Below are 24681 nucleotides of genomic sequence, written 5' to 3'. Positions count from 1 at the left end.
TCAGACCTCACATTCGATGGATCCTGATATGGTGCACGTGCACGGCCTCGTCTCGTTCACCAAAGAGTCCATTGTTTCTGAGTTCGAATGGTAGCTCAGGTAGTACTCTTGCAACTGAGAGTTCAGGTCCTGCTCCTGCTTGCGGGCCTTTTTCCTGCGCTTATGGTTGACTGAGTGCTGCTGCAGCTGCCTCATGGTGTTGGGGTAGCGCCTCCATGAGACATAAATAACCAGGAGGATCAATGACACTGACAGGAACAGGGCTACACTGCCTGCAATGATTTTATGGAAAGCCATATGTTCAAACTGTAGCTCTGGGATAAACGATGCGGGGTGTTCAGGGGAGATGGGTGATGTTGAGCTCATGTTTGTGGACTCTGTTGTCTTTCTGTCTGTCCCAATTGGTTGGTCGGGTAAAGGGGTCTGTACTGGTGACTCAGTACCAGGGTCTGTAACACCAGAAGGTGAGATTTGAGTTGTGATGTTCACAACTTGGGTGGAAGTCAAAACAATGAAAGCAGTGGTTGAGAAAACATTTGACACGTCCACACACGTTGAATGATTCTTCACCACATCCACGACTCTTTCGCCCTGCACAGACTTGGGACTACTGCATATCATACTGATGTCTTTAGAGTCTCTGATGTTTCTGAGCCATCCCATGAGAGGGCAGATGCTAGGGCTGCAGTCCCAGGCGTTGCCTGCCAGGCTGACGGTGGTTAATGAGGTCCAGGCGGCCACGGCTTCCACAGGTACACTGTTAAGCTTGTTCGATTCAAGGTTGAGTATTTGTAAGTTCGGCATACACTGGAAAACCGCCGGGTCCAGGATTTGGATTTCATTTCCTGACAGGTCCAGTTTCTGTAGTTTATGCCAGGTCCAAGGCACGCCTTGATTAATGGATCGTATGCGGTTCCATTGCAAATAAAGAGCCTGGAGATTGGTAAGGCGTGGAAAAATGAAGAAATTAATCCTGGAAAATTGATTGTGCTCTAAATGAAGTTCTTTCAACTTGAACAGTCCTAAGAACGTTGTGCGGGTGAGGCTCCGCAAGCGGTTGTAACCCAAGTCCAGAAACTCCAGGCTGCGGCACTCCAGAAATGTACGGATGAAGATCTGTTTCAGGCCATTAGATCGGAGGTGGAGATTCTGCAGCTTGCGCAGACCATAAAAATGACCCGGCTGCAGCGACTGCAGCTGATTATAGGATAAGTCCAGATTTCGCAGGTTGGGTATAGCGCTGAAGGTGTTGTTGTGCAGATGAGCTATTTTGTTGGAGCTGAGGATGAGTTCTTTGAGCCTGCGCACACCATGAAAGGCTAAAGCGTCTATGTCTTTGATAGAGTTGTGGTCCAAGTACAGCCAGATAAGCTGATTGAGGTGAGCGAACTGGTACGGCAACAGAACCAGCAGGCTGTTATAGCGCAGGGACAGACCCTGGCATCCCGTGGTGATGTTTTCCGGGATGTCTTGGAAGATGCCAGACTCGCAATAAACAATCTTTCCTTCGCAGCGACAACTCGCAGGGCACATCCTCTCCCCCTTGCTGAGCAGCAGCAAAGCAGCTGCCTGCAGAAGAAGACATGATAACCTCCAGTCCAACATCACAGAACCTGTTGGGGGTAGAGTGGGGCACACAGCAATCAAAGGCATGACTTGGTTTTGGGAGAAAAAATATGTTTGCTCAGAGATGTTTAAATAAGAAAATGTAAGAAATTAATTAACCAAACAGGAGATCATGTAGTAAGGAGCAGATTGAGGTTGATGTCTGAGAGACCAGACCAGCTTCATGAAGAATTAATAAGAGTCTGACGGTTGCTACTTTTAAGGTAAAGATGGGTGGAAACACTCAGACACACAAGTGGGGAAAATGCATTTTAAGTGACTATGTAATAAACAGCAGACCGCCTCACTTTTTTTTTTTTATATAAGAAATCCTGTTCAGGAACTAATATCTGTCTGTATAAACTGCTCATATCTGTCGTTTTGGAGTCTCAAGAGAAATAAACTGTGTCAATAAATTGTAAAGACTACAAAGACTTACCCATCCTCAGTGAAGGAAGGAGTGGACCTCTGAAATAAATGAATAAAGGGCACATCAAACTGCTCACAGAGGAAGAAAATCGCACTTCATGCAGCCTCAGAGTCGATCCACGTACCGAGCATCACTTATGTCTTCAATTAGAGGAGAAAATCAAATATAGGCAAGTTTTCCGCAGCGGCGCGAGCCCCCCCTGGTCTGTGTGTGACGCGCGGAAACAGGACGCCCTCACACTTGGGTCGTAGTTGGAGTCGCCGCTATAGTTCAGCCCGCTGTGTGCGCAATAACCCATTTGAGCGCCAGTAGACTGATCCTCCGCTCCATGCAGTCCCTCTCTCTCTTTCTCTGTGTCTCCCCTACCTCTCTCTCCCTCTCCCTCTCTTTCTCCCCTCTGACGGAGGCGTAGGCGTCCTTAAGCACACATATAAGCCAATTATATTGTATAAAGTGTAACCATCAGCTTTAAATATGAAATAAGCTCATATTATTTAATTAAATAATTGATTTCAATCGTTGAATGCAATGTGTTTTTTCACCAGCTGATTTATGTCGTGTTATAGGGTAAATAAATCCGTATGAAATATAAACACTGTAATGTAAGTTAAGCAATTTATCTTATTTAGAGTTTTTAGTTTAGAAAATAAATAATGAAGATAGATTTGGTATGACTTTTCTCATATGTATTTTCATAGTAGTCCATAGTTTTATTTTATTCAATTATTATTAAAGGTTTTTTTTATTTAGTTTAAAAATGTATATATTTTTTACTATTTCAGACCTTGCTGAAATGTAGGGCTACAGGAGGATCCAGATGGCATCATACAAAATGCAGCAATATCTTGATAATGATGACATAGCAACTGAAATCATATTTCCTTCACTAAAATAAGGGTGGTTGCATGATCCAAAGCCACCGTTCATTCATAAATATTTTCAAACAGTCATTCAAAAAATCATAGCAAATAATGGGAAGTCTAGTAATGAGGATTTCTGGTCCCTATCAGCTGCTTGTTAAAATGATAATTATGGTAATGTTGAAACGCAGCATCCATCCACACTCTCAGGCAGCAGAGGGAGTATATGTGGATAAACAGTTAACACCTCTCTGTGTCTAGAGACACTGCTGAAGAGGAGGCGACGGGAGGATTATTGGTATTCAAATGAATGGGCCTTATGAAGTAGGCAGCCAACAGAAAAGGAAAACGCAAGAGGAGATAGGGAAACCTGAAATTCTATGGTCATTTCATACTCATTTTTCATACTTTGCTTATGCTGCCTTGCTCAGACATTCAGCACATTGGACACAGTGTGGAAAACACCATTTCTGACTGCACAGCCTTGGAGAGTCTGAGTCGTAATGTGTGGTAACAGCAACCCCTTGTGCACGCGGAAAGAAATGTCCTGCTTTAAAAGCTGTTGACATTAATCTCCACATACATGACTTCACTAAAGATAAGAGAGGGATCAGCATCCAGATCACTTGTAGTTGAAAGAAATGAGCAAATGAATTCATATCAATATCTGGCATGGAGCCCGGTAATATTCTTGGTCAAACAGGATTTCCTCAGATGCCTGTGGATTGTGTTAAGAATGAGATGTATTTATGAAATCTGCTCCATGAACACCACAGCAGGGGTGAAACTAAGACGTGTGAAAATGAGCTATTCTGTTTTAGATAATACCTCCCAGACTCATAGTAGCACATTTCTAAGCTGAACGTCAAACAAAATCTGCTCTTCAAAGGGTACACTGCCTCACACGTGTCTTGGGAGATCACACGTCATTCAAGAAATGTGCACCTGAAGTGTGGGAAAACGTGCTGCTCGACAATGATGCTGCAAAGCGAGGCTGCTTTTAGGAAACACTTAAGTAGAATAACACCGTGAAAGCTCAGAGAGAGGGAGGATGTGCTGTACTGACTCCACGATGAGATTATGACTCGGATCTAACCTTGCACATGAAAATATAGAAAATGACTATGTGTGCGCACCAGCTAGATCTGGAAATTAAATGTAATCATTCTCTGCTAGGTGACAACTACCATCTTCTACTTGCCAATTACAGAAGACATACAGAGAGGTGAAAGTGGATGACACATCACACTTTGATATGTTGCACAATTAACCTGTCTCAGACCCATTCAGAGAGATCCAAATGTGTCTTATATGATGTCAATGTAGACCTTTAAAGTTACAGTAGATAGTGAGTTGAATTTTGAATGCATATACTGAATTGTTCAAGGCTGCTGCGGTACATATCAAGGCAGCCCCCCACCACCACCCCAGTCATACCAAATCTAGTAAAAAATATAAATATGAATAAAAAGGTGCTATTCTATGACAGGCAACCACACACTGCCATCCATAACAATAATCGTAAGCAAATGTAATAATACTTTTTAGAAATGTCACAAATTGCCACTATTGTTACTAGCAGCTCCATGGGCGGATTACAACACAAAGAGGCCCTGGGTCTGTATGCATAAAAAGTTTCCCCACCCCAACCTGCAAGGACAGGTACAACTATAGGCTGTACAAAAAATGGACGTAGCTATCTACATTGGTATGTAGACTGTCATTTTAAAGCCTCAAGCCAAAAGTTCAGCCATCTCCATCTTGTTCTTTGGAGCCAGAAGAGTGCCAGAGAGACCAAAACCACTTTTCTTACCAGGCTGTAAACATGTTTATTTCTGCTGTAAATTAAGTATTTTAACAAGGATGTCTACAGAGATTTACTCTGTCTTGGAGCTAGCCTCAAATGACCTTTTAAAGACCTGCAGTTTTTGGCACTTCCACATAGAATATAGAATATATTGTTATTGTCCACCACGGTGGAAATTTGTCTCCGGTCCACCAGACACAGGAGACAATATAATAAAAAGCAGACAAGCAGTTAGTAAAACAAACATATAGACAAGGTCAATAGAAACACTTAACACATTAAATCAGTCCATATCAGTGTCTGTCTGTGGTTTAAAACTCATCAATCACTTTGCTGAGTTAAGAATATTGATGGCACTTAGGATGAAGGACTTCTTGAATACATTTTTAGTTGCCAGAGGGACTCAATGGCGCCTCCCGGAGTTCAGGAGCTCAAACTGACTCCAGAGAGGATGGGAGCAATCTGCCAAGATACACCTTGCTTTTTTCCCTTGTTGTGTTTGTAAAAAGTTGCCTCCAGGCCTTTTGTGGTTTGCCAATTATTTTACTTGCCATGGACACAATCTTAGAAAACTGAATCTTAAATGTGCTGTTTAAGTGACTGTACAAAGCAGAAAGTTGAAAAGTTAAAACATTTTCAACCATAGTTTTATACACTACTTCAAAAAAATCTGCTGATTTACACACAGGCTTTCCTGTTTCCTAAGAAGACAAGGTGAGCATCTTTTAAAAAATTAATCTGTATTGCCAGAAAAGCTCATCTGAGAGTCAAGAACTGTACCGAGATATTTAAAGTTTTCCACAATTTCAACACGTTGGCCATCAAGTGAAACTGGCTCAGTTTTCAGATCTTGTTTAGTGAAGGTACTCAATCTTTAGTCTTGGCCACATTAATTTCTAACTTGCTAATACCGCATCATGCTTCAGGGGCCATTGGTTTCATTTTTCAGCCTCGTAGGTTGTTGCTTAGGTACGTGCTGTTTTTTCTCCCCACAGACTTGAAGGGCATCTAAAGTCCTATAGATAAACTGAGGGGAGGGAAACACTCACTAAAGATTGATGATGGCTTCTTTCTTGTGATGTTTTCAAAGTGAATGTTAAGACCATTCCTTCAATTTTCCTTTTTTAGGACTTTTGGCACTCTGCTATTGATCTGATGACTAACATCCAGAATACATGGGGCCTTGGCACACCGCGTCATGGTGGCAATGCAGAGCAGGGTACGATTAGGTATTCATATAAACCCATTTAACCAAACTGCACTTATTTTTACACAATTCTTTGTAGTTTTTAATCTGTTGCAGGGCCACAGAGCTGCACATAGAGAAGGAAAAACATAGACTTGCTTGCCTGCTGCGGGTACAATCAATGTATAACACTGTAATTTTCAAATCCCAGACTCTATATTATCACTTTCAATTGTATTAAAAATGGAAAACTAGAATGTATTCTAAGTGTTACATAGGCTTAACTTAGGATACGTTAATGTTACCATCAGTTGTTGATAAGTAAGTAGTTATTGTAACAACATACCACTAATAACACTTCATCTCACTCAGTGCGAGCATGGAAAGGTAATTTTAACGTCAGTGCCTCATTTTGTGCTGAAACTGTAATTGTAGAAATAATCTTTTGCTAAAAACATATTCTAACATTTGTTAGCAAACAGCTAAGTTGCCAGCAGTTAATTAGCTTCACATTCACCTAACAACCAACAATGGTTATGTATGTATTTATAGTTGTAAAAATAATATTATGGAAATCAGGAAATGATTCAGTGGGGCCGTACCCATGGAGTATGTTGACTCCTTGGCTACCGCCTTGGTACATATGCACTACACACCGTGCTGTTTCTGCAGATTCTCGTCATTGTTTTCACTGACAGATGGATAGAGAGATTTATTCATCTTGCACTGACCTTTCACTCTTCTCACTGAGACATATTTTCCAATAATTACTTGTCGGACCGAGAGGTGCAGCCATATCACCCGCCTGCAAACAGCAGATTATTATCAGTCCTTATATTTTTGAAAATGGCCTTTTATGATATTTGAAATACCTGATCTGGAAGATAATCTCTTGGTAAAAGTCAGTGGCCTTGAGATAGGCTGGCTGGATAACATTACAGTCATCCACGGAAACCTTATATCTTGAATGTAAATCTGTTATCACTTTTGTTGTCCACGCTGCAAGACATGACTGGCCACAGAGCAGGAGAACAACTGCAGCTTCAGAAAAAAAAGAGACTGGGGCTCTGATGTAGTTTGTGGACTTTGCTTACTTGCACAACATTTGTCTCATATCTAAGAACTGTTTTGGGAGGTATTTGTATGTGATAGATTGTATATTGTTGATGGCTGTTTGTGATCTCTTAGATGTTTGATTTTTTTTTTTATGTTTTACCAATAGAAGGCAAAGTGCACTGAATTCTATTGAGCGCCTAAGAACCCATTATCAGACTGATTGTGCGTGGAGGGTTTTCAGATCGTCCCATCCCTCATGCAAACACACAACTCTCAGTCACTCAAACTCAGGTGCTTCATTAAAATTCTATTTGCACATAAAGTACAAACAAGGCAGGGACCACCATACAGCACTCTGACTACAATCAACAATAAAATGAAAGACTGCAACAGAAAAATAAACATTCAGGTTCCTGGATGAGTCATACAAACAATGAATTCATTACATGGAGTTATTTAGTTAAGATGCATCAGTGTAGATAACTTATCATAAAAACAAGAGTGATGTTGCATTTCTATGTGATAACATTTTTTGGGGGAGGGAATTATTTTTTTATGTAATTATATTTACCCATGATGATAATTGTGCCACGATAACAGATATGTTATGAGCAATCACTGTGAGTCTTTAAAAGTCATCAGACATTTTACAACCCTACCAAAATCATTAATACACTATTTTGTTATTGAGATAACGCCCTTTGCAAAATAGGATGAATTTTCTCTAATAAGCAAAGCAGCTGATTATTTTTAGTTGAACTAATCAAAGTGGAATGGTTTTGGAAATAGCTCAGTGCTGGAGTCTAATCCAACATGTCATTCTCTGAAGCAGTGTTATTGCGTGTAGTTTAACTGTGCTGCGCGTTTACATTTTTCAGACAGTAAATACATGCCCTGCAGTGCTTCAACATGCAATTAAATACTCCGTAAACTGTGTGTGTTTGTGTGTGTTATGGTAGCATCAAGGCCTCTCCTCCCCCGGTCTGGATATGACTGGCACGACAGAGTGGCGTTTCCTCTTTGAATTGATGTCCCACATATACAAATAGTGTAGGCTTCTGTTCACAGGGTTGGGTAGTCACAGATTAACTATAATTAGGATTATGTGATCAGATCACAAAAAAATGAGTTACTATAATTAGGCCAGATTGCATTTTTTTAAGTAATTAGATTATTGTCACATTGTCTAGGATTACTTGATTACTTTTTTAATTACATCTTTAAAATAAGGCAAATTTGAAATTATGAAAAGTACTTGAGTACTTAGATAAATGCTAACCGAACCTGACGAGAAAAAAAAAGAAGGGTTTGAGTGTATAGAAGGTTCAAGCAGCAGTGGTCCAACAAAAACAGCCTTCAGTTCCTGGCAATATCTTCATATGTGGAACTCATATTTTTTTGGCTACGTCCATTTTTAGGATTCGATGATTTTCAAACTATGATTTTGAAGTAATCCAAAAATAATCAGAAAATAATCAAATGAGCTTATTTTTTTGGAAAATGCAATGGATTACTGTTCACAAAACTTTTCATGTTATTTGTATTCAGTTACTGACTACATTTCAGAGTAGTTTTACCCAACCTGCTCTATGTTTCATTATGTTTTACCATTTGTGTAATCGATTCTAAAGAAAGGATAATGTAACGGTTAACTATTCAACGTATGCTCATACAACAGTTTGTATGATTTCTGATTAATTAGTACCCCAAGAATGGCATTATAAGTTGCGTACTTAATGTAAAGTTGCATATTTTATGTAAAGTAATGTAGGTTAGGTTTAGACAAATAAACTTAGGTAGTCTGGTGTATTACTTTTCATAGGTATACGTACAAACAGTGCATGAGAACAGCTTGACCTGTTGCAACATTGTCTTTTAGTTTTTCCCTACTTTAGAAGAATTACAGGCACAACACTAAACACTTTTGTGATAAAGAAACCTCTTTGCCCTGTGGTCCCATGTGTACAGTGCTATGCCATTGCAATGCATTATGTATGAGAAATTATACAAATGAAAAATAAAATAAACCGAGTTGAAAAGAAGAACCTTTACGTTTGTGAGGCAACAAAATGACTATCAAGTGGCTGTTTGACGCTGGATTTAAAGGCAGAGGCCCATTATCATCATCTCTATAATGCATTACTAGCTGATCCTCACAGGCATCCTTGCAGAAATGTGTTCTCATATGCATGAGAGCAATATTTGAAAAGGTACCAAATAAAGGTCTGTTGAATGTACCCGTAGAAGAGACTCTGAAGAGCACTGGTTTCACCTTTAATACAAATGTGTTTTAATGGTGTTTTCAACCACCTTTTCCTCATTAGCTTCATGACTATTGTAGCACCTCTGCTGCTGGTGATCCAGCGTTTGAATTAGTCTAAAGAGATGAGATGCTTATTACACGTACTAAAAAAACAGTTGCTTAAAAATAAAACAGAATATGAATCTGGGTCAGATGAAGAACTTTTCAATTTTCAATCACTGCGAAAGTTCACGAATCCCCTCAGCACTCTAAATGTTGTCCAGCAGAGGCACAATTTACAAACTTGTACTCAAATGATCAATAAATTGTGAAGAGCTGAGGATCAATTTTGAGAAGGTCATTTCATATTTCCAGCAAAGTTAACATATAGCCCTTGGTATGGCAAAGGAGAAACAGAAGTGTGTGCAGAGTTTTTCTTCTGTTTTTTTCTTCCACATCTGAGTCTTAGAAGCAGCAGGGGATAAAGTGCCAGATGTTTTGGGACAAGCCCTCTGTCTCAGAAATATTTACCTGCTGCTTAGATATTTTGTATGTGTTATTCGCTGGGTAATTAAAGTTGCAGATTTAGGAGTCAGCGCCGGGGTAAATAGGACCTGCTTCAGCACTGTTTAAAGTCTCTCTTTGTTCTAATTATTTTACAATTTATACATTTATACACTCTGTTTCAGTGGGATTCATTATGCTGCAAAAAAAGCAGGTCGTTCCCTTACTCTATTATTCAGGGCTCAGTCAGTCACAGACAGTCATTAAAGTTTCATAGGAAGCAATTTGGTGGCTGAGTTATTTGCAAAGTGAGGTGAGTGCATACGGTGGCACTATACCTTTGTTGTTTATGACTTGGGTTTCCATGCTTTTCGTTTCAAGAGAGAGCCTTTATGTTCTCATTAGGGGTTAAATTTTTACTTGAGGACGCCTGTTGGAACATTAGAGAGAGCTACGGATGATCATCATGGAGCCAGCGGGTCACGAAATCTAAAACATAAGCCATTTTATTTTAAGAATGTTTTGACAAGCAATCCAGCTCCAGGAGAAAGTCAGATAAAAAGCACAAAAAGCTTCAAGTTAGAAGGAGTTTTTCCAAAAAAGAGTTAAATTTGTGATGTTCCTTCCAGTGTTGACTATAAATATACTGTGAAACTTAATTATTGATCCATGCATTTCTGCATTTTGCTCGCATTATGCCAGTTATAGTAAAATACCCCCCAAAAAGCCAGATGAAGTGGGAAAGTGGGTCATGTCAGATTTGTTAGACAACACAAACAAGAATTGACGCACAGACCACAGAGAATTTAAAGTAACTTAGCATGGGATGATTACACCACAGTGACATGCTGAGATTTTTAAGAGTGGGATTCTAACTAAAGAGAACAGTTTTTTCCCCCATAAGAATCACCGGTCATTCATTTCCATACATCATTAATAGATTTAACAATAAAAAGACCAAAATGAGCAGTGTTTTGGCTTTCATTTCCTTGTACTTTGTATTATTACTAACTTGGTTTCAACCATAAATTAATGAGCATTTTTTATTTAAATGTAATAATTATTCAGTTTATTAGTCCAAATTCTAGGTGCTGTATATCACCCAATTTTAATGTCAGCAACAATAGAATAAGACCATGTGATTATAGTTCTTTGTTAACCTGTGTGTAAATCACTTTTAAGTATATAACAATAAGTATATAATTTTATCTTGTGACAGTATTCTTAATAATTTGAACGTGAAATATATTTCTATGTCTTGAATTACTCTAGTGTGCGGGTGTGGGCTTTTGTGAACCTAATGTGTGAAAGGTGTCATAAAGCACATACTCTTTTAAGCCCTTTACAGTTCATAAAATGCACTCTCCCTGAACAGTATTAAATGGTGGAAATATTTCAACATGCTTTTTCACACTCTTAATAAAAACATATGCCTCTTAATCTTTGAAATATTCTTAACGCATATTATCCAGATTTGGGTTAAAGCTGGAATGTTTTTAAATGGTTTGATGAATGTTAGTACATTATAATATGCAGTATGTCGCTACTGAAAAGCATAACTTAGACACAGCTGCAGTGCCCTCGGGGTTACCTCAAGGCCCTGTTTTTCTGGGCCATTGCACTTACGAAATTACCCTCTAATGATCTTTACACTTCTGACAAAATAATACTCTTTTTTGCAATGACACTAGTTTAATAATTTCACACCACAGAATATAGTTATATAATTACTGTATGTCTAAAACATTGGGAGGCATATTAAGGTTTAGGGAAATATGCTAAATGGTTTAAAATGAACTGTTTAGTTGTTTTAAAAAGGTAAGGTCAGATTTGAGTTGATACAGTTATATATATCTATAAAAAACTGAGAAGGTTAACTGATGGCAGTTACGTGAAACAACCACTAAGACTTATTCAAAAAAGCAAGTATAGCAATGATATGTCTCAGCATTTAGATAAAATTTACACCTAAAACTTAAAACTACCATGTTTCATCAATGCTTTGGTCAACGTGTGGTTATGTTCAGACACAAAAACTACTTGGTCATAGTTAGTAAAAGACCATGTTTTGGCTTAAAATACCCGGTTTTGGTGGAAATGCAAAAAACTAACCATTTTTCATGGCACTATCCTAGCAGGAAAAACAGCAAGGGGTCGGTTCAAAACACCAATGTTGGGTGGCTTAAACAGTGTAAAACAGTCTCAGACAATGGTCTAAAGTGGTTTGCAGCTTGAAAGGCATCTCCCTGAGGTGTTACGCCATCCAACATCCCTTCCTACCTAACGACAAAGCCAGCTAATATGTCACTTTAGAAATGCTTATATGATAAGTATGAAATGTACAAATACAACATATTCGTGTTTTGCAGAACCAGTGCTAACATTTTCTTTAGGTGGCTGCACTATGCTGTGTGATGCGTTTAATTTAAGACTATCAGTGTATTTTGTATTTCTCTTTTATCTCAGTCTTTTGCATATTTAGTCACACTTGAGTCTAATGAAGATGGATGGAATGAATGAATGAAAGAATGAATGAAAGAATGAAACTTAGTTCATGTCATCGATACTAAGTTTGGAATAATCATCAGACCACTTCAATGTGAGTGCACTGAAGGACACGCTACATTTAAGCGTGCACAGTTTACTGAGTAGTGTAGTTGCTATTCTCCCAATCACTTTGGTGTGTGTGTGTGTGTATGAGACTGTGTGTGTGTGTGTGTGTGTGTGTGTGTGTGTGTGTGTGTGTGTGTGTGTGTGTGTGTGTGTGTGTGTGTGTGTGTGTGTGCGGGGGGGGGTCATGCCCTGTCCTTCAACTCCAGTTATCTAATTGATCGAAATGGAAATGAAAGCAGTGACTGCTGCTGAAGCACTGGATAGATGCATTAGTTTTATTTTTGTTTCTACCGATTTCTTTGTCACAAACTATCAGCTATTTGAGTTCATTAATGTCCATCACCGGTAATTACGCTACTCATTAAGTACGAGGGCAGAGGGACCCATTAGAAGTGATGACTTTGACCCTGACTCAGAGTCCCATTATGAGGCCTTGAGAGCACCCTCTGTTTACACATGATGCGTTTCAGTGTCAATACGCAGCAGCGAGTTGTGAAAAAATACCCACTGAGCTTTCTTCACTTTTTTTGGCATGGGTTAAAAAATGACATTTAAAACCAAATAAGTGGCTTCACAACCCATCTGTTGTTTTCCTCCGCATGCTAAACCTTTGCTGCCAGTCAAAAGTTTTTAATGGGCTACTGTTTTAGTATTTCTGGTTTAATTTCAAACAATGTGCTTATTCTAAACAAGTAAATTCTAAACAAAGTAGGAAAATACAAGGAAGGAAAATGCAGCCTACATTTAGAATTGTTTTATATGAAGTGGTCAACATGTGGATCATAGAAGACAATGTTTATTGCTCTTTTTTGTGACTGTGATTTATGGCAAAACAAAGTTAGGCTTAGCTGACCTTTTCTTTACTGGCCCACCTGCCTATGAAGCACTAACTAAGAGTCAAATTAACATTTGAGAGTTGGCCAGTAGTTCCTCAGTTCCAGACAAAACCACCGGGGGGACCTCTGAAGTTAGTGGGGGGCATTAGTAGCTACAGCTTTTGCCAGCACAGCAGACAGGCAATGTAATCATAATTAGTGCAGGCTATACTGCTCATACAGTGTCACGTATAGCCTACAGGCTATATGATATAAAATGCAATGAACTATGAGCAGGTGGCACCACAACAGCATACAGATGTCCAATTTGACTTCATTACAGCGGAGGAAATACCTACATTCAAAGTCATGTAATTAAATTTCCTTTTTATGTGCTTGTACTTAACTTGATTATTCCCAATTTATGTATTGTATTTTTTTAGACATCGACATGCTTTTGATATAGTTACTTGTACTGTACTGTACTGTTACTTGTTTTACTAAAATATGAGGCATTCTTTTTTTTAACAAAGCATTCACTCAGTTTTGAATTATAGCTACTTTATCAGGAGCTAAGAAAAAACAACTATTCATAGTTCAGAAAACAAGTATAAAAATTATAAATCATGACAATGTGTGCATTTATACTAGTACTGGCAATGTTACTAATGCCATGGTACCAAATGTATATATATGTTGGCATACTATTAACAAATTGATAGATGTTGGCATACTAACATACTACAAGCAGATTGTATGTAGCAGATTGATACATGATTTTATATATAACATGATTTTGTAATTTTGACTTTTTTTTCTTTCTGATTTATCATGAACATGGAGGGCCATCTCATCGCTGGGTAAAGGCCTATTTAAAAAACCAAACACTTTTTTAAAATCATAAATAGGGAAATAAAAATGCAAGGAATTTGTTCCATTGCAATTTTCTGGGTGAGGACATTAAATGGTTATTTGTTATTATTATTACATCTATTATTATTATTATTATTATATTATCATTATTATATATTGCATATATATAATATATAACCTTAAAAAGGCCCGTTATGCATGAGTACTTTCATTGTTGATGCTTCAGCAGTCATATGTGTCTGTAATCGAATTTAGGTCATACAAGTTACAAACAATTCTTAGTCATTTCTATCGCTGTTTTATATTTGAGAGTGAGGGCGTTGCATGAGATTTATCTAAAAAAAAAAAAAAAGAAGAAGAAGAAGAAAAAAAGCTTCATTATAGTCTGTCCAGAGGCGTTTGACTGACAGTACATTTTCACAAATACCACAATGCAGCGCAAACACACTTGCCATTCCTCAGCTTTAATTGGTATGCAGGCTCTGTGCACGAGGACAATGAAGTCTGCTTTGGTGTGGGCTGCGGAGAGTCACTCAGTGACCAGGAGAGGGCATCTCAAAACCTGAAACGAGCACCAGTGAGCTCAGTATAATCCTCCACCAACATCATTCCTGTTGCTATACAACTGATTTATTCTTGATGCCACGGTCAACGGGTCTAATCCACAGCAGACTGCGACTTTTCCCTTCGCTGTCCACATCTGTATCTGGATATATCCAACTTGTCGGCTTCGGACTTCAGTTTAATCCTCTCAAAATTTCTTCACTTGCTCGGTTTCCGGTGTCTTTTTTGCCACTTAACCTAGATTTAACAATTGGCGACTCGGGTGTTTAAAATGTCTTTTATAGCCTCCCCAAAGCACGCGCTCAACAGTGTCATTCTCATGAGGCTACAAGCTTGAGTGCGTGCATCCAAGGGTTTGTGAGGTGGCAGTCTCAAATATGCATTATCAGGCTGATGTTGTGCGGTAACGCAGACAACTACACACAGAGGTTGATGCGCACCTTTTGGGGCTTCTCACATCTCCGACAGGTGTGCGGCTGTGCGCAAATCGGATCCGGCTGCGGCGCAAAGTGCGTATATTCTCAGCGCAGACAGGCGTCCTGGGTGCGTGTCCAACTATTTGGACAAAACGCCGAGTGCATCTAACATGTGGACCTGGGACGCATGCAACAGAGAGCCCTAAGCATGAGGAGGAGCCGACACCGCGCAAATATGGGTATGTACACCGTTCCGCAAGGCACTTATGGTCTGCATTTCTGTGCAAAGTCTTAAGTCGTTTTCCTAATTACCATTCACTTAAAGCTGATGTTGCTGTGTCTTTGCCCCCCGCGGTTTGTGAGTGATGACTGCAGGCTGGGGGATCTGAAGGAGGTTTTTCTATCAGCAACTATTTGACGGATTATGCCTGATGTATGTGGTTATCAGTCTCCTTTGCAATGTCTCAAGAACATGACTTTGACTGTGATAATGAATGGAAGTGTGTGTCTAGATCTGCCATGAACACAGGGATGCAAATGAAGTAGGCTGCAAATAACCCCCTCTGTTAACAAATGCCTCAGAACACAGTACGGGTTATAATGCTCCCTGATTCAATTTCATTTAATTATGATTCTGTTTAATTCTCCTCTAGTCTGCATATTTGTGCATTTTATGCTTTTAAGTGTCACTTTTCTGTGCGCCTGCAGGACTTCTCGTGCTTTTCCGATGGCTTATATTCACAGTGGTGGTGCCTGCCTGGCTGCTTGCTGCTCCAAGTGGTGTCCGTGAGCGTCCCTGCCCCCTGAGCTGTAGATGTGATGGGAAAATAATATACTGCGAATCCAATGCCTTCCGTGACGTTCCGAGCAACGTGTCTGTGGGCACACAGGGCCTCTCCCTGCGATACAACAGCCTGGTGAACCTCAGAGCCCACCAGTTTGCAGGCCTGAGTCAACTGGTTTGGCTCTACCTCGACCACAATTATATTAACGCTGTGGACGGCCAGGCTTTCCACGGCATACGGAGGCTCAAAGAACTGATTCTGAGCTCAAATAAGATCACACTGCTGAAAAACAACACTTTTCACGACGTTCCGAATTTGCGTAATCTAGACCTTTCCTACAATAAACTGCAGGTTCTCCAGCCCAATCAGTTTGTGGGTCTACGGAAACTACTCAGTTTGCACTTGAGGTCAAACTCCTTAAAAACGGTCCCGATGAGAGTTTTCCTCGACTGTCGCAACCTGGAGTTTCTTGATATTGGCTACAACAGGCTACGAAGCCTCACACGTAACGCCTTCGCAGGACTCCTCAAGCTCATCGAGCTTCATCTGGAGCACAACCAGTTCTCAAAGATAAACTTTGCTCATTTTCCCCGCCTGACCAACCTGCGGGCGCTTTATTTGCAGTGGAATCGTATCAAGCTGCTCACCCAGGGCCTGCCGTGGATGTGGACCTCCTTGCAAAAGCTGGACCTCTCTGGAAATGAGCTCCAAGTGTTGGACCCGAGCACATTCCAGTGCCTGCCTAATCTGCAGACGCTTAACCTGGACTCCAACAAGCTCAGCAATGTGTCTCAGCAGGCGGTGGAAGCTTGGATCTCCCTCACTACCATAAGTTTGGCTGGTAATTTGTGGTACTGTAATCCAAACATATGTCCCCTGGTGGCCTGGCTTAAAGCCTTTAAGGGTAACAAGGAGTCCACGATGATCTGTGCCGGACCCAAAGAGGCACAAGGTGAGAAAGTGACCGATGTGGTGGAGACCTATAACATCTGTACAGCGACACCAGCCCCGATTCCCTCAACGACATCGCCCCTTACTTCTGCGTTTCAACCCGAGCTGCTGCCTCTCCCCACACAGTCTGTGGTGGATAAGAAGCTGATCTGGAACAGGACAGCCTCCCCTACTCCTTCCGAGGCCTCCCCCACCATCCCCTTGCCAGACACTGAGTATGTGTCCTTCCACAAGATCATCGCCGGTAGCGTGGCCCTCCTGTTATCAGTGGCTATAATTCTGCTGGTAATCTACGTCTCGTGGAAGCGCTATCCCAGCAGCATCAAACAGCTTCAGCAGCGCTCTGCGGTCAAAAAGCGCCAGAAAAAGTCACGGGAGACCGAGCGCTCCCTTAACTCACCGCTACAAGAGTACTATGTGGACTACAAGCCTTCACACTCAGAGACTATGGATGTGCTGGTTAATGGGACAGGACCTTACACATACACCATCTCAGGCTCCAGGGAATGCGAGGTATGACCGTTGCCCTCCAAAAATCCATTTCCACTGCGAGGCATGAGAGGTAAATTTTCTAACAATCTGCGGAGAAAAGTACCTTTGTTTTTCTCCCCGTGCTCTTGTCTGTTTTTTGGGATAAGGAAGCAAAGGGCGGTGCATGGTGACTTGTTGTACAATATGCTGGGTTTGTTCAGTTCCATATGATTACCCAGCTGTTGTTCTGAATCATACTGTTTTATAGCTAAAATATGATTCCCATTAGCAGAAACTGCAGTGGCAGCTCCTCTCCCCGGAGAACTTGCATACAGTAAGATGCATTATGCACAAAGTAGGTTCATCTTTCATTCTTGACATAAAAGAGCTCATTGATGAATCTATGTATTATCAGCCAGCCTATTATTTATTCACAAATGGCTTGCTGTCCAGATTGGAATGACAAAAAATGGTTAGATCAAGTCACCGTGCAGGTGGTCCTCTCCTATCCTGTGCATTTGCTACAACAGCTGTGGTAGCAAATACACCAGTGCTGTGAGTTTTTGTATTTGTTTTTTGCTGTATTAATTATGTAAATATTTACAATCATACCAGCTGATCATATACCCCATTTTCCTTTTTCTGCCTCTAGCAATCATGTACTTATTTTACTCAAGAGTTTAATTTACAAAGTTCAAACAGTCACCGCAGGCTGGAGAACACCATAAAGGCCTGCAGCCAAATAAAAAGATAAATTATGCATTTGGGCTCGATTTCTGTCTGGCTTTACTGCAGTAACAAACTTCATTATGCTACTTTTGTTTAATCTTATAACGATAAAAAAAACTATTGGGCTACAAACTTTTGTCCCAAAAAGTTTAAATTGAAATTCTCCTCCTAAAGCCAGACTCCTTCACATGGCTGCCTCTGAACCAGTGTATGGTACAGAGGGATTGAGACAGAAAGCCGAGACAGAAAGACTAATCAATTTGCTCATGCTTAATGAGGCACTTTTTTGCCTGTGTAGTCTTTTTTCTCCATTACGCTATGCATCAGTCTTCCTCTGTCCAGCATCTTTTTTTATTTGGCAGTATGGCTAAGTGTGATTAACAGGACATGTTGTGTTGGGGAAGACGTTGTGTCACTGGAATCTTAGTAGGACCTTTTGTCGGTATCACCAGACATGCTGTAAAGTCCAGGAGACATCTTTCTTCTCCGCTGTATCTGTCAGCGCAGCTCAGGGACAAAGTTTTATCTCACACTCCCACACAGCTCATTTCCTATATGCCACGTGCACCCTATAAATCATTTCATAATATGTTTAAAGTCAGTGGATTGCTCTGTAGCACCACTTACACTCATGTTGTGTCCTTTGCTGGAGTCCCCGGAGAGGCCGGCTCAAATGTGTTTCATTGTTTTTAGTAATGTCACATACGACAGAGTACACAGGTAGCTAAATCAGCTCTTTGTCAGATTATCTGCGGCGGAGCATTTCTCAAACGCAAAGGAAGCTTGAGGTGAGATGGTCGGCTCATCAATCTTGTAGCTTTCATGTGAGAATGTGGCACGGGAGCATTAAATGGCAGACCTAATGGGGCTTCTGCTAGCTAGAATAACTAATAGCCCATCAGAGGTAAGGAGCCGAGACTTCCCTCAGCTTTGTTATTCCTTGCCCTCTGCAGCTCAAGGGAGCAGCCATAGTTGTTAAAAATGTAATGGGATTTCTTTTTTTCTGTATATGTGTGTGTGTCTGTGGCATTTTGTGCCAAACACTGCAATGCAAAGCTAGAACATATAGTACAGCAGGGGACTTTTCAAAAACACTGTCAGATTTTTCTGCATGTTTAAGTGCAGTGGTGGACCTAGGACATTTGGCAAACAGGTAAGCTTTCCCAGTGCCCCCACCCACTCAAAAAATTAGGGGGGGGGGGGGGTATGTATGGGGGGCGTGCAATTTTGGTGCCTTCCCTTTGGGTTGTGCCGTACGAAGCTGATGTCACATTCAAGAAGATCTGCTAATGGTTAAATGCCCTGACACACCAAGCTGACAGCAGGCCATCAGACAAATTTTGGGCCATTTGTGAGCTGCTGTCGCCCGACTTTTTGTGGTGTATCCCACATTATTGGCACCAGTAGGTCCTTGTTGTTTTTTTGTTTGTTTTTTGGGCTGTTTCAGCATGCTCAATTTGCGTCACAGCTGGTGGACCCTGTCGGTAAGAGAAATCACTGTAATTGGCAATCCAGCTCAGTCCCACAAGAGAAATGAGAGTGAGGAAAGAAAAAAAAGGCTCAAGTCATTGAGTTGTGACATCAAAACAAACTTGTTATATTAGGTAAGTTTTTTTTTTTTAGCCATTGAGCTCTTCAGCAGAAAGAGATCGTAATTGTTTGTGTTCTTGGTCGCTAGTGCACATTTAATATCATGTCATCTTTTAGCATCAGGTTTTGTTAATGTTCTAACTGGCTAACTAGTGAAGACATGCATAGCTGCAGCCACATTTTGTTTGAAGCCTAAATGACACCCCCCCTACAAACCACGCACAACCATAAATATGAGGCTAAACATAGCAATAACCTGCTTTTTTATTTACTTTTTCATTATGCATGAAGACATGATTCACCTTTAAGTAACAAGATGTAACCCTTCACCTAACCTTAAACACCTCTCTGTTATCCTAACACTTCTTAGCCAGCTAAATGCTAATTTAGCAATTTCTTAAGGACCGGGTGGACCAAGGGGCAAAAGAGGTTAATCTTGTTGGTGTGGTTGCCAGGTCATGTAGCTGCTCTAACCACAGCTAAACCAACTAAATCCATCCTGTCAGTCTTGTGGTTTCCCTTTTTGGTTGATTGATTAATACAGACTATGCTGCTGTCATGGAGGGTTACTTCCTCTCACACAGGCACAGAACCTTTCTCCTAGTTGACTATTGGCTATAATCTATAGGATGTGTGGAAGTTCAACTTTTTACTCAAGACACAGGCGAAGTGAGGTCAGGCAACAGTTGGCATGTATCACTGATAGTTTTTTGATGTTACTGTGTTGTGCCAGGGCCCTACATAGAAGTGGTGCATTTACACTTTCAAACTGCTTCAAACAGCCACATTATTTGATCTAATACAGGTGCATGTTTCCCGGCCACATAACGTGCATCGGAATTCAGTACAGGTCACAGTACAAGAAGCCCATGATGTGCAGCGATAGTGTCTGGAGCTATTAGCATCACAATACAGGCAATGCAGCACAATCTCTCCGGATATATGAGGAGGCTTTTTCAGTTTTATTGAATGGCACACAGTGGAGAGTGTCAGGGAAGATCAAAGTGATAGAGATATAACTGAAAAAAAAAGGCAGCTCCAGGGTCTAAAATCCCAAAGGAAGAAGCATATTGTAAATGCCCCCGACCCAGTGAGCCCCCTGCACATTATTTTAGCTATCCCAGATAGCAGGCACTTAAGCTATTAGCTGCATATTCAATTAGGAGAGAGAGCTTTGTAATTGAAGCCTGTTATCTTCTGCACATGCCCAAACCAAGAGACTTGAAGTAAATTTGTTTCTATAGATTTCCTCCAGCACAGCTCAGCAGGTTGGCATCGACACTGCAAACTGAACCCGGCGAGTGTGAATTTCGATGAACACTTTGAACTGTGCGGTTCCACGGTCTTCCTGTGGCACATTATTAAAAAAAAAACCCTCTCTCCCTTGAATGCCATCCACTTCTGTGCTCACAGAGCAGCTGCAGTGGTTGACGTCCACCCACGGATCATCCCCCTGCAAAGTTAGTTGAGAAAATATTAAGGTGAAAATTCCCACCATCTCAGCCAAAGGCGATTCGTGTACTTGGGCAGAATTTGCAAGCATTAATAAGGTGAGGAGATCCTCCTGCTCACAGATAATTAAAGTGGGCCGTGAGAGAGCAGATGAAGTGAGGAGAAAGGAAAGTGCGCCACTGCTGGTGCATCTAACTGACTGATACAAATGCTGTCTGAATGGCAAGACTAAAAATAATTACAATTTTCAACATCACTAATTTTCCAAGCTGACACGGTCAGCGGTATTGTGAATTTAACACTCTGATGTGCAAACTAGCATTTAAAGTAACAATTTAGGCCAACACAAGCTGTAATCATGCATCAAGTTGTTCTCACTTTTCCCTGCTTTTGCACTCAGAAGTGTGGCACCACGCATCCCCCTCCTGGTTATATTCGAAACTAATGGCTCCTATGGATCTAACCAGTGTTTGCTTATAACAAATCCTGCAGCTGTGGATACATTTTATTCAGCAAACATTTGTTTAATTTTTAGGCTCTAGAATATGAGCCCCATCTTTTAAATGTCACGAATAAGAAACAAAGATGATGAGCGATCAAAATATACTGCGTCGGCTTGCCAAGATGGCAGCTTGCACTTCATCTGTGCGTAAATGCACAGAAGGCAGGCTTCCTTCATATGAAAGGAGTTTGACAGCTTTCAATATTTGTGGCTCACTTGCCAAAGAAAGGTTAGCCACAGGAGTAGAATAGCCTCTAAAAACAGAAGTGTCATCTTTGAACACATCAGTTTGTACGTATGTTGTGGCACAGGATGTACTGGTGTTATTTATGGAAATACAACATACTGCGATGAAAGGTAACATATATACTGTTTGAAAAATGACACATCATTTGTGTTCTAAGTTATTCCATAAAACGGCAAATCTGTTGCCATTAATCCTCATTTTTCTTGGTCATCCTCTTGTTTGGTGGAATCGGAAATTACTGTAACTGCAAGACTGGATGGCAATGATCTATGGGTTCACAGAAGTAGACTACTTAGCTTTTATCATACCTGATGATTTTGTGAAAAATGGGCTTTGGTCAACACAACTCGATTCAAACACAACTGCAGCAAAATGCAGGGAGAAACAGCCTTTTAAGTGAATTGGCTGTAATGGCCATCAGAAAACATCATTTTGTAGTGTCATGTTTCACTTGTCATTGGTGCAGATATAAAAAAGAATCACTGTAATAGATTTTAGTGCATGATCACACTGAGGGTACATGTATATAATTATAGGAATGTGACTTTTTTTCTACTGTTTGAAATTCATATTTTTTCCCCAGACAAGCCAAACGAATTGCTAATGACAGCAACATTCTCAATGTTATAAATCACATTTTTAGCTGTTTAAAGGAATAGTTTGACAATTTGGAAACACGCTCATTCGTTCTCTTGCTGAGAGTTAGATTGATAGAAGATTAATACCACTCTCATGTCTGTACAGTAAATGGGTCCTGCGAGCAGCCAGTTAGCTTAGCTTAGCACAAAGACAGAAAACAGTAGGAAAGAGCTAGCCTGGCTCTGTCCGAATGTGACAATGGTGTGATAAGTAGGTTAAATTCATTTCATTTGCCTTTTTTTAAAAAATATTTTCAGAGAGCTTACGGATATGGACAAAACAGAGCAGTACCACCAGAGATTGTGGCTGCAGCGTACTATAGTTTAACTAAGAAACAATAGTAGGACATTACCATTGATGCATAAAGAGAACTGGATACAATGTTGGAGGCAAAACCCTGCCTTTTCCTATAGAAAGACAATGCAATTAAGTCTTGCCCCAGTCAGGGGCGAAAAATCCATCGCTCTCCACTGACTTTGTTTTTAGTGAAGGTGCCTCTGTGTCTTTTCCATTTGCTAGTAAATGACAGAAAAATACCTAAAAGCTGCTGTGTGATGGGATGCACTTCCAACAGTGTAAGAAACTAGAACTATCAGCTGCCACACTGAAAATCTGAGCTTTTAAGAGGACAAAAAGTGGATACACAAGTCAGCCAAGAGAAAAACTGTGGGATCCTGACACTTAGTGTACCGTGACCAGCAAGTATTTTGCTGATTAGACCACACAAACTGTAGAGGTTGAGGCTAAGTATTACTCTCCCTCTCTGGGAGACACAAGGTGTTAAAATATACTTTTGACTTGCTGATATCTAATGTTTTTAGCTAGCTACAGGCATTTCGTTCACATTGTTTGTTCCCCTGGAGAGGGGGGGTGGTTGATGCTCAAAAAAATGTATCCAATGATTTGCAGACCTCTCTTTACCCATGTAAGTCAGCCCAGTGGCATCATGTGACAGATGAAGGAAGTTGTAATTCCAGTGTTTGGCCACTACAAAAATTGGCACACTTCCTGGGGACCTGGACACAACAAATCCATTTTTTTTTTTAAATGTCATAACCGAATGAATTAGTAATACAGAGAAAAGAATTCTCCATCCATTTGTTAAAATGTATTTAATGTCTTCACAGACCTACACCATCTACATGCTGTTTCCATTTAAAGGTACATTATTATGTCCCCCTTCCACTTTTGCAATATTTGCTGTTGTCAGAAACTTATGAGTCTGCCCTCTAGTGCCATCAGTTGGCTATATCTTTACTATTATAAGAGGACACGTGGAAGTATGTGGGCAGTGACGTTAAAAACGACTGAGATGAATGCATCTATTTTCATACATAAAGAGAGTATAAATAAGCCTCAAGAGCAACATGACTGTGGTGTTACAGGGCATTATGTTCCAGAATATTTCGTGGTTGGGCCCAGGTTGCCTGGCAACCTCAAAGTCATGACAGGACTCCAGAAAGGAGATGTGTTTCCAGTTTTTATGCTAAGCTAAGCTAACTGGCAGTAGCTTCATATTTAGAATAGAGAGAGGGATATCAATCTTCTCATCTAACTCTCAGCAAGAAAGCATATACATATATATAGATAGATAGATGGATAGATAGATAGATATTTACTACATATATGCACACACAATACTAGCCTCTAGATGTGCCAAAGGCAGAGTTTATGTAGGCTATAAAATGTGTCTAAAATGCACATAACTGAATTCAGACAGCATCCCTTTTAGTTCTAGCCAAGGCTGTGACTCCATGCCGAGTTAAAACGCTGCAGTGGGATTCATTAGCACAAATGCACACAGTCAGACCTCAGACCTATCTCTGGTGTTAAGCGCCTCTCAGGTTGCTCTGTGCGTGGGGTGAGCTCTCCCCCAAACAAACACTCTGTGATATGTATGATTCTGACTTTTGGCAGATGTTCCTCTTGGAGGTGTGATGTCTGCTCTGGTGAGGAGGTGGAATACATTTAACAAACCAAGCAGCAGGGAGAGGCAATACAAGATCTGTGCAATTATAGCCTGTAATCTAACATGGCTGGTTTAAATGAATATGGCAATTGTGTTGTCTCATAATAATTAATCATAGCATCTCTTCTTTCATCCAATTGATGTTTTCACAATTTTATTATTCTCATTATGATGTACTAATAGAACATGGCCCAGCCTGCTAATAGCTTAATCTGGCACCGGCAGAAAATATGATGTTCTTCCTCCACGCTTCAACACAGACAATATTGAATTTCACTCTGGGTGAGACTTATTTACAGAACATATACAACGAACTGCTGTTTGTGCATCTGACTGATCATTACAGACACTCGCAGGAAGCCTAAAGCCAGACGG

At 40.4% G+C, this 24681-nt stretch overlaps 2 protein-coding genes across 2 annotated transcripts in view; one reads left to right on the top strand and one right to left on the bottom strand.

Annotated features, from left to right (window-relative positions):
- Positions 1–2099, bottom strand: lrrtm4l2 (leucine rich repeat transmembrane neuronal 4 like 2). The gene is made up of 2 exons (XM_042487933.1): positions 2045–2099; positions 1–1613 (listed from the first exon to the last, which is right to left on the bottom strand). The coding sequence occupies exons 1-2, from the start codon at positions 2097–2099 to the stop codon at positions 1–3; spliced, it is 1668 nt and encodes a 555-aa protein (XP_042343867.1).
- A 12943-nt stretch (positions 2100–15042) lies between these two features.
- Positions 15043–24681, top strand: part of LOC121944210 (leucine-rich repeat transmembrane neuronal protein 4) — a 52293-nt gene continuing 42654 nt past the window's right edge. The window contains exons 1-2 of the mRNA XM_042487932.1: positions 15043–15210; positions 15680–17220. Of these exons, the coding sequence (XP_042343866.1) occupies positions 15159–15210; positions 15680–17220 (1593 nt within the window). The 5' untranslated portion in view covers positions 15043–15158. The remainder of the gene's footprint in view (positions 15211–15679; positions 17221–24681) is intronic.

Source organism: Plectropomus leopardus, chromosome 6, assembly GCF_008729295.1.
Source record: "Plectropomus leopardus isolate mb chromosome 6, YSFRI_Pleo_2.0, whole genome shotgun sequence".
In the NCBI taxonomy this organism is placed as follows: domain Eukaryota; kingdom Metazoa; phylum Chordata; class Actinopteri; order Perciformes; family Serranidae; genus Plectropomus; species Plectropomus leopardus.
The sequence above is the reverse complement of the archived record's forward strand: the minus strand, read 5'-3'. Positions and strand labels throughout refer to the sequence as shown.

Coding starts and splice junctions, on each gene's coding strand:
- lrrtm4l2 (XM_042487933.1), bottom strand. CDS start 2,099: ATGTGCCCTTTATTCATTTATTTCAGAGGTCCACTCCTTCCTTCACTG. Junction 1,614..2,044: donor CCTTCCTTCACTGAGGATGG/GTAAGTCTTTGT, acceptor TACCCCCAACAG/GTTCTGTGATGTTGGACTGG.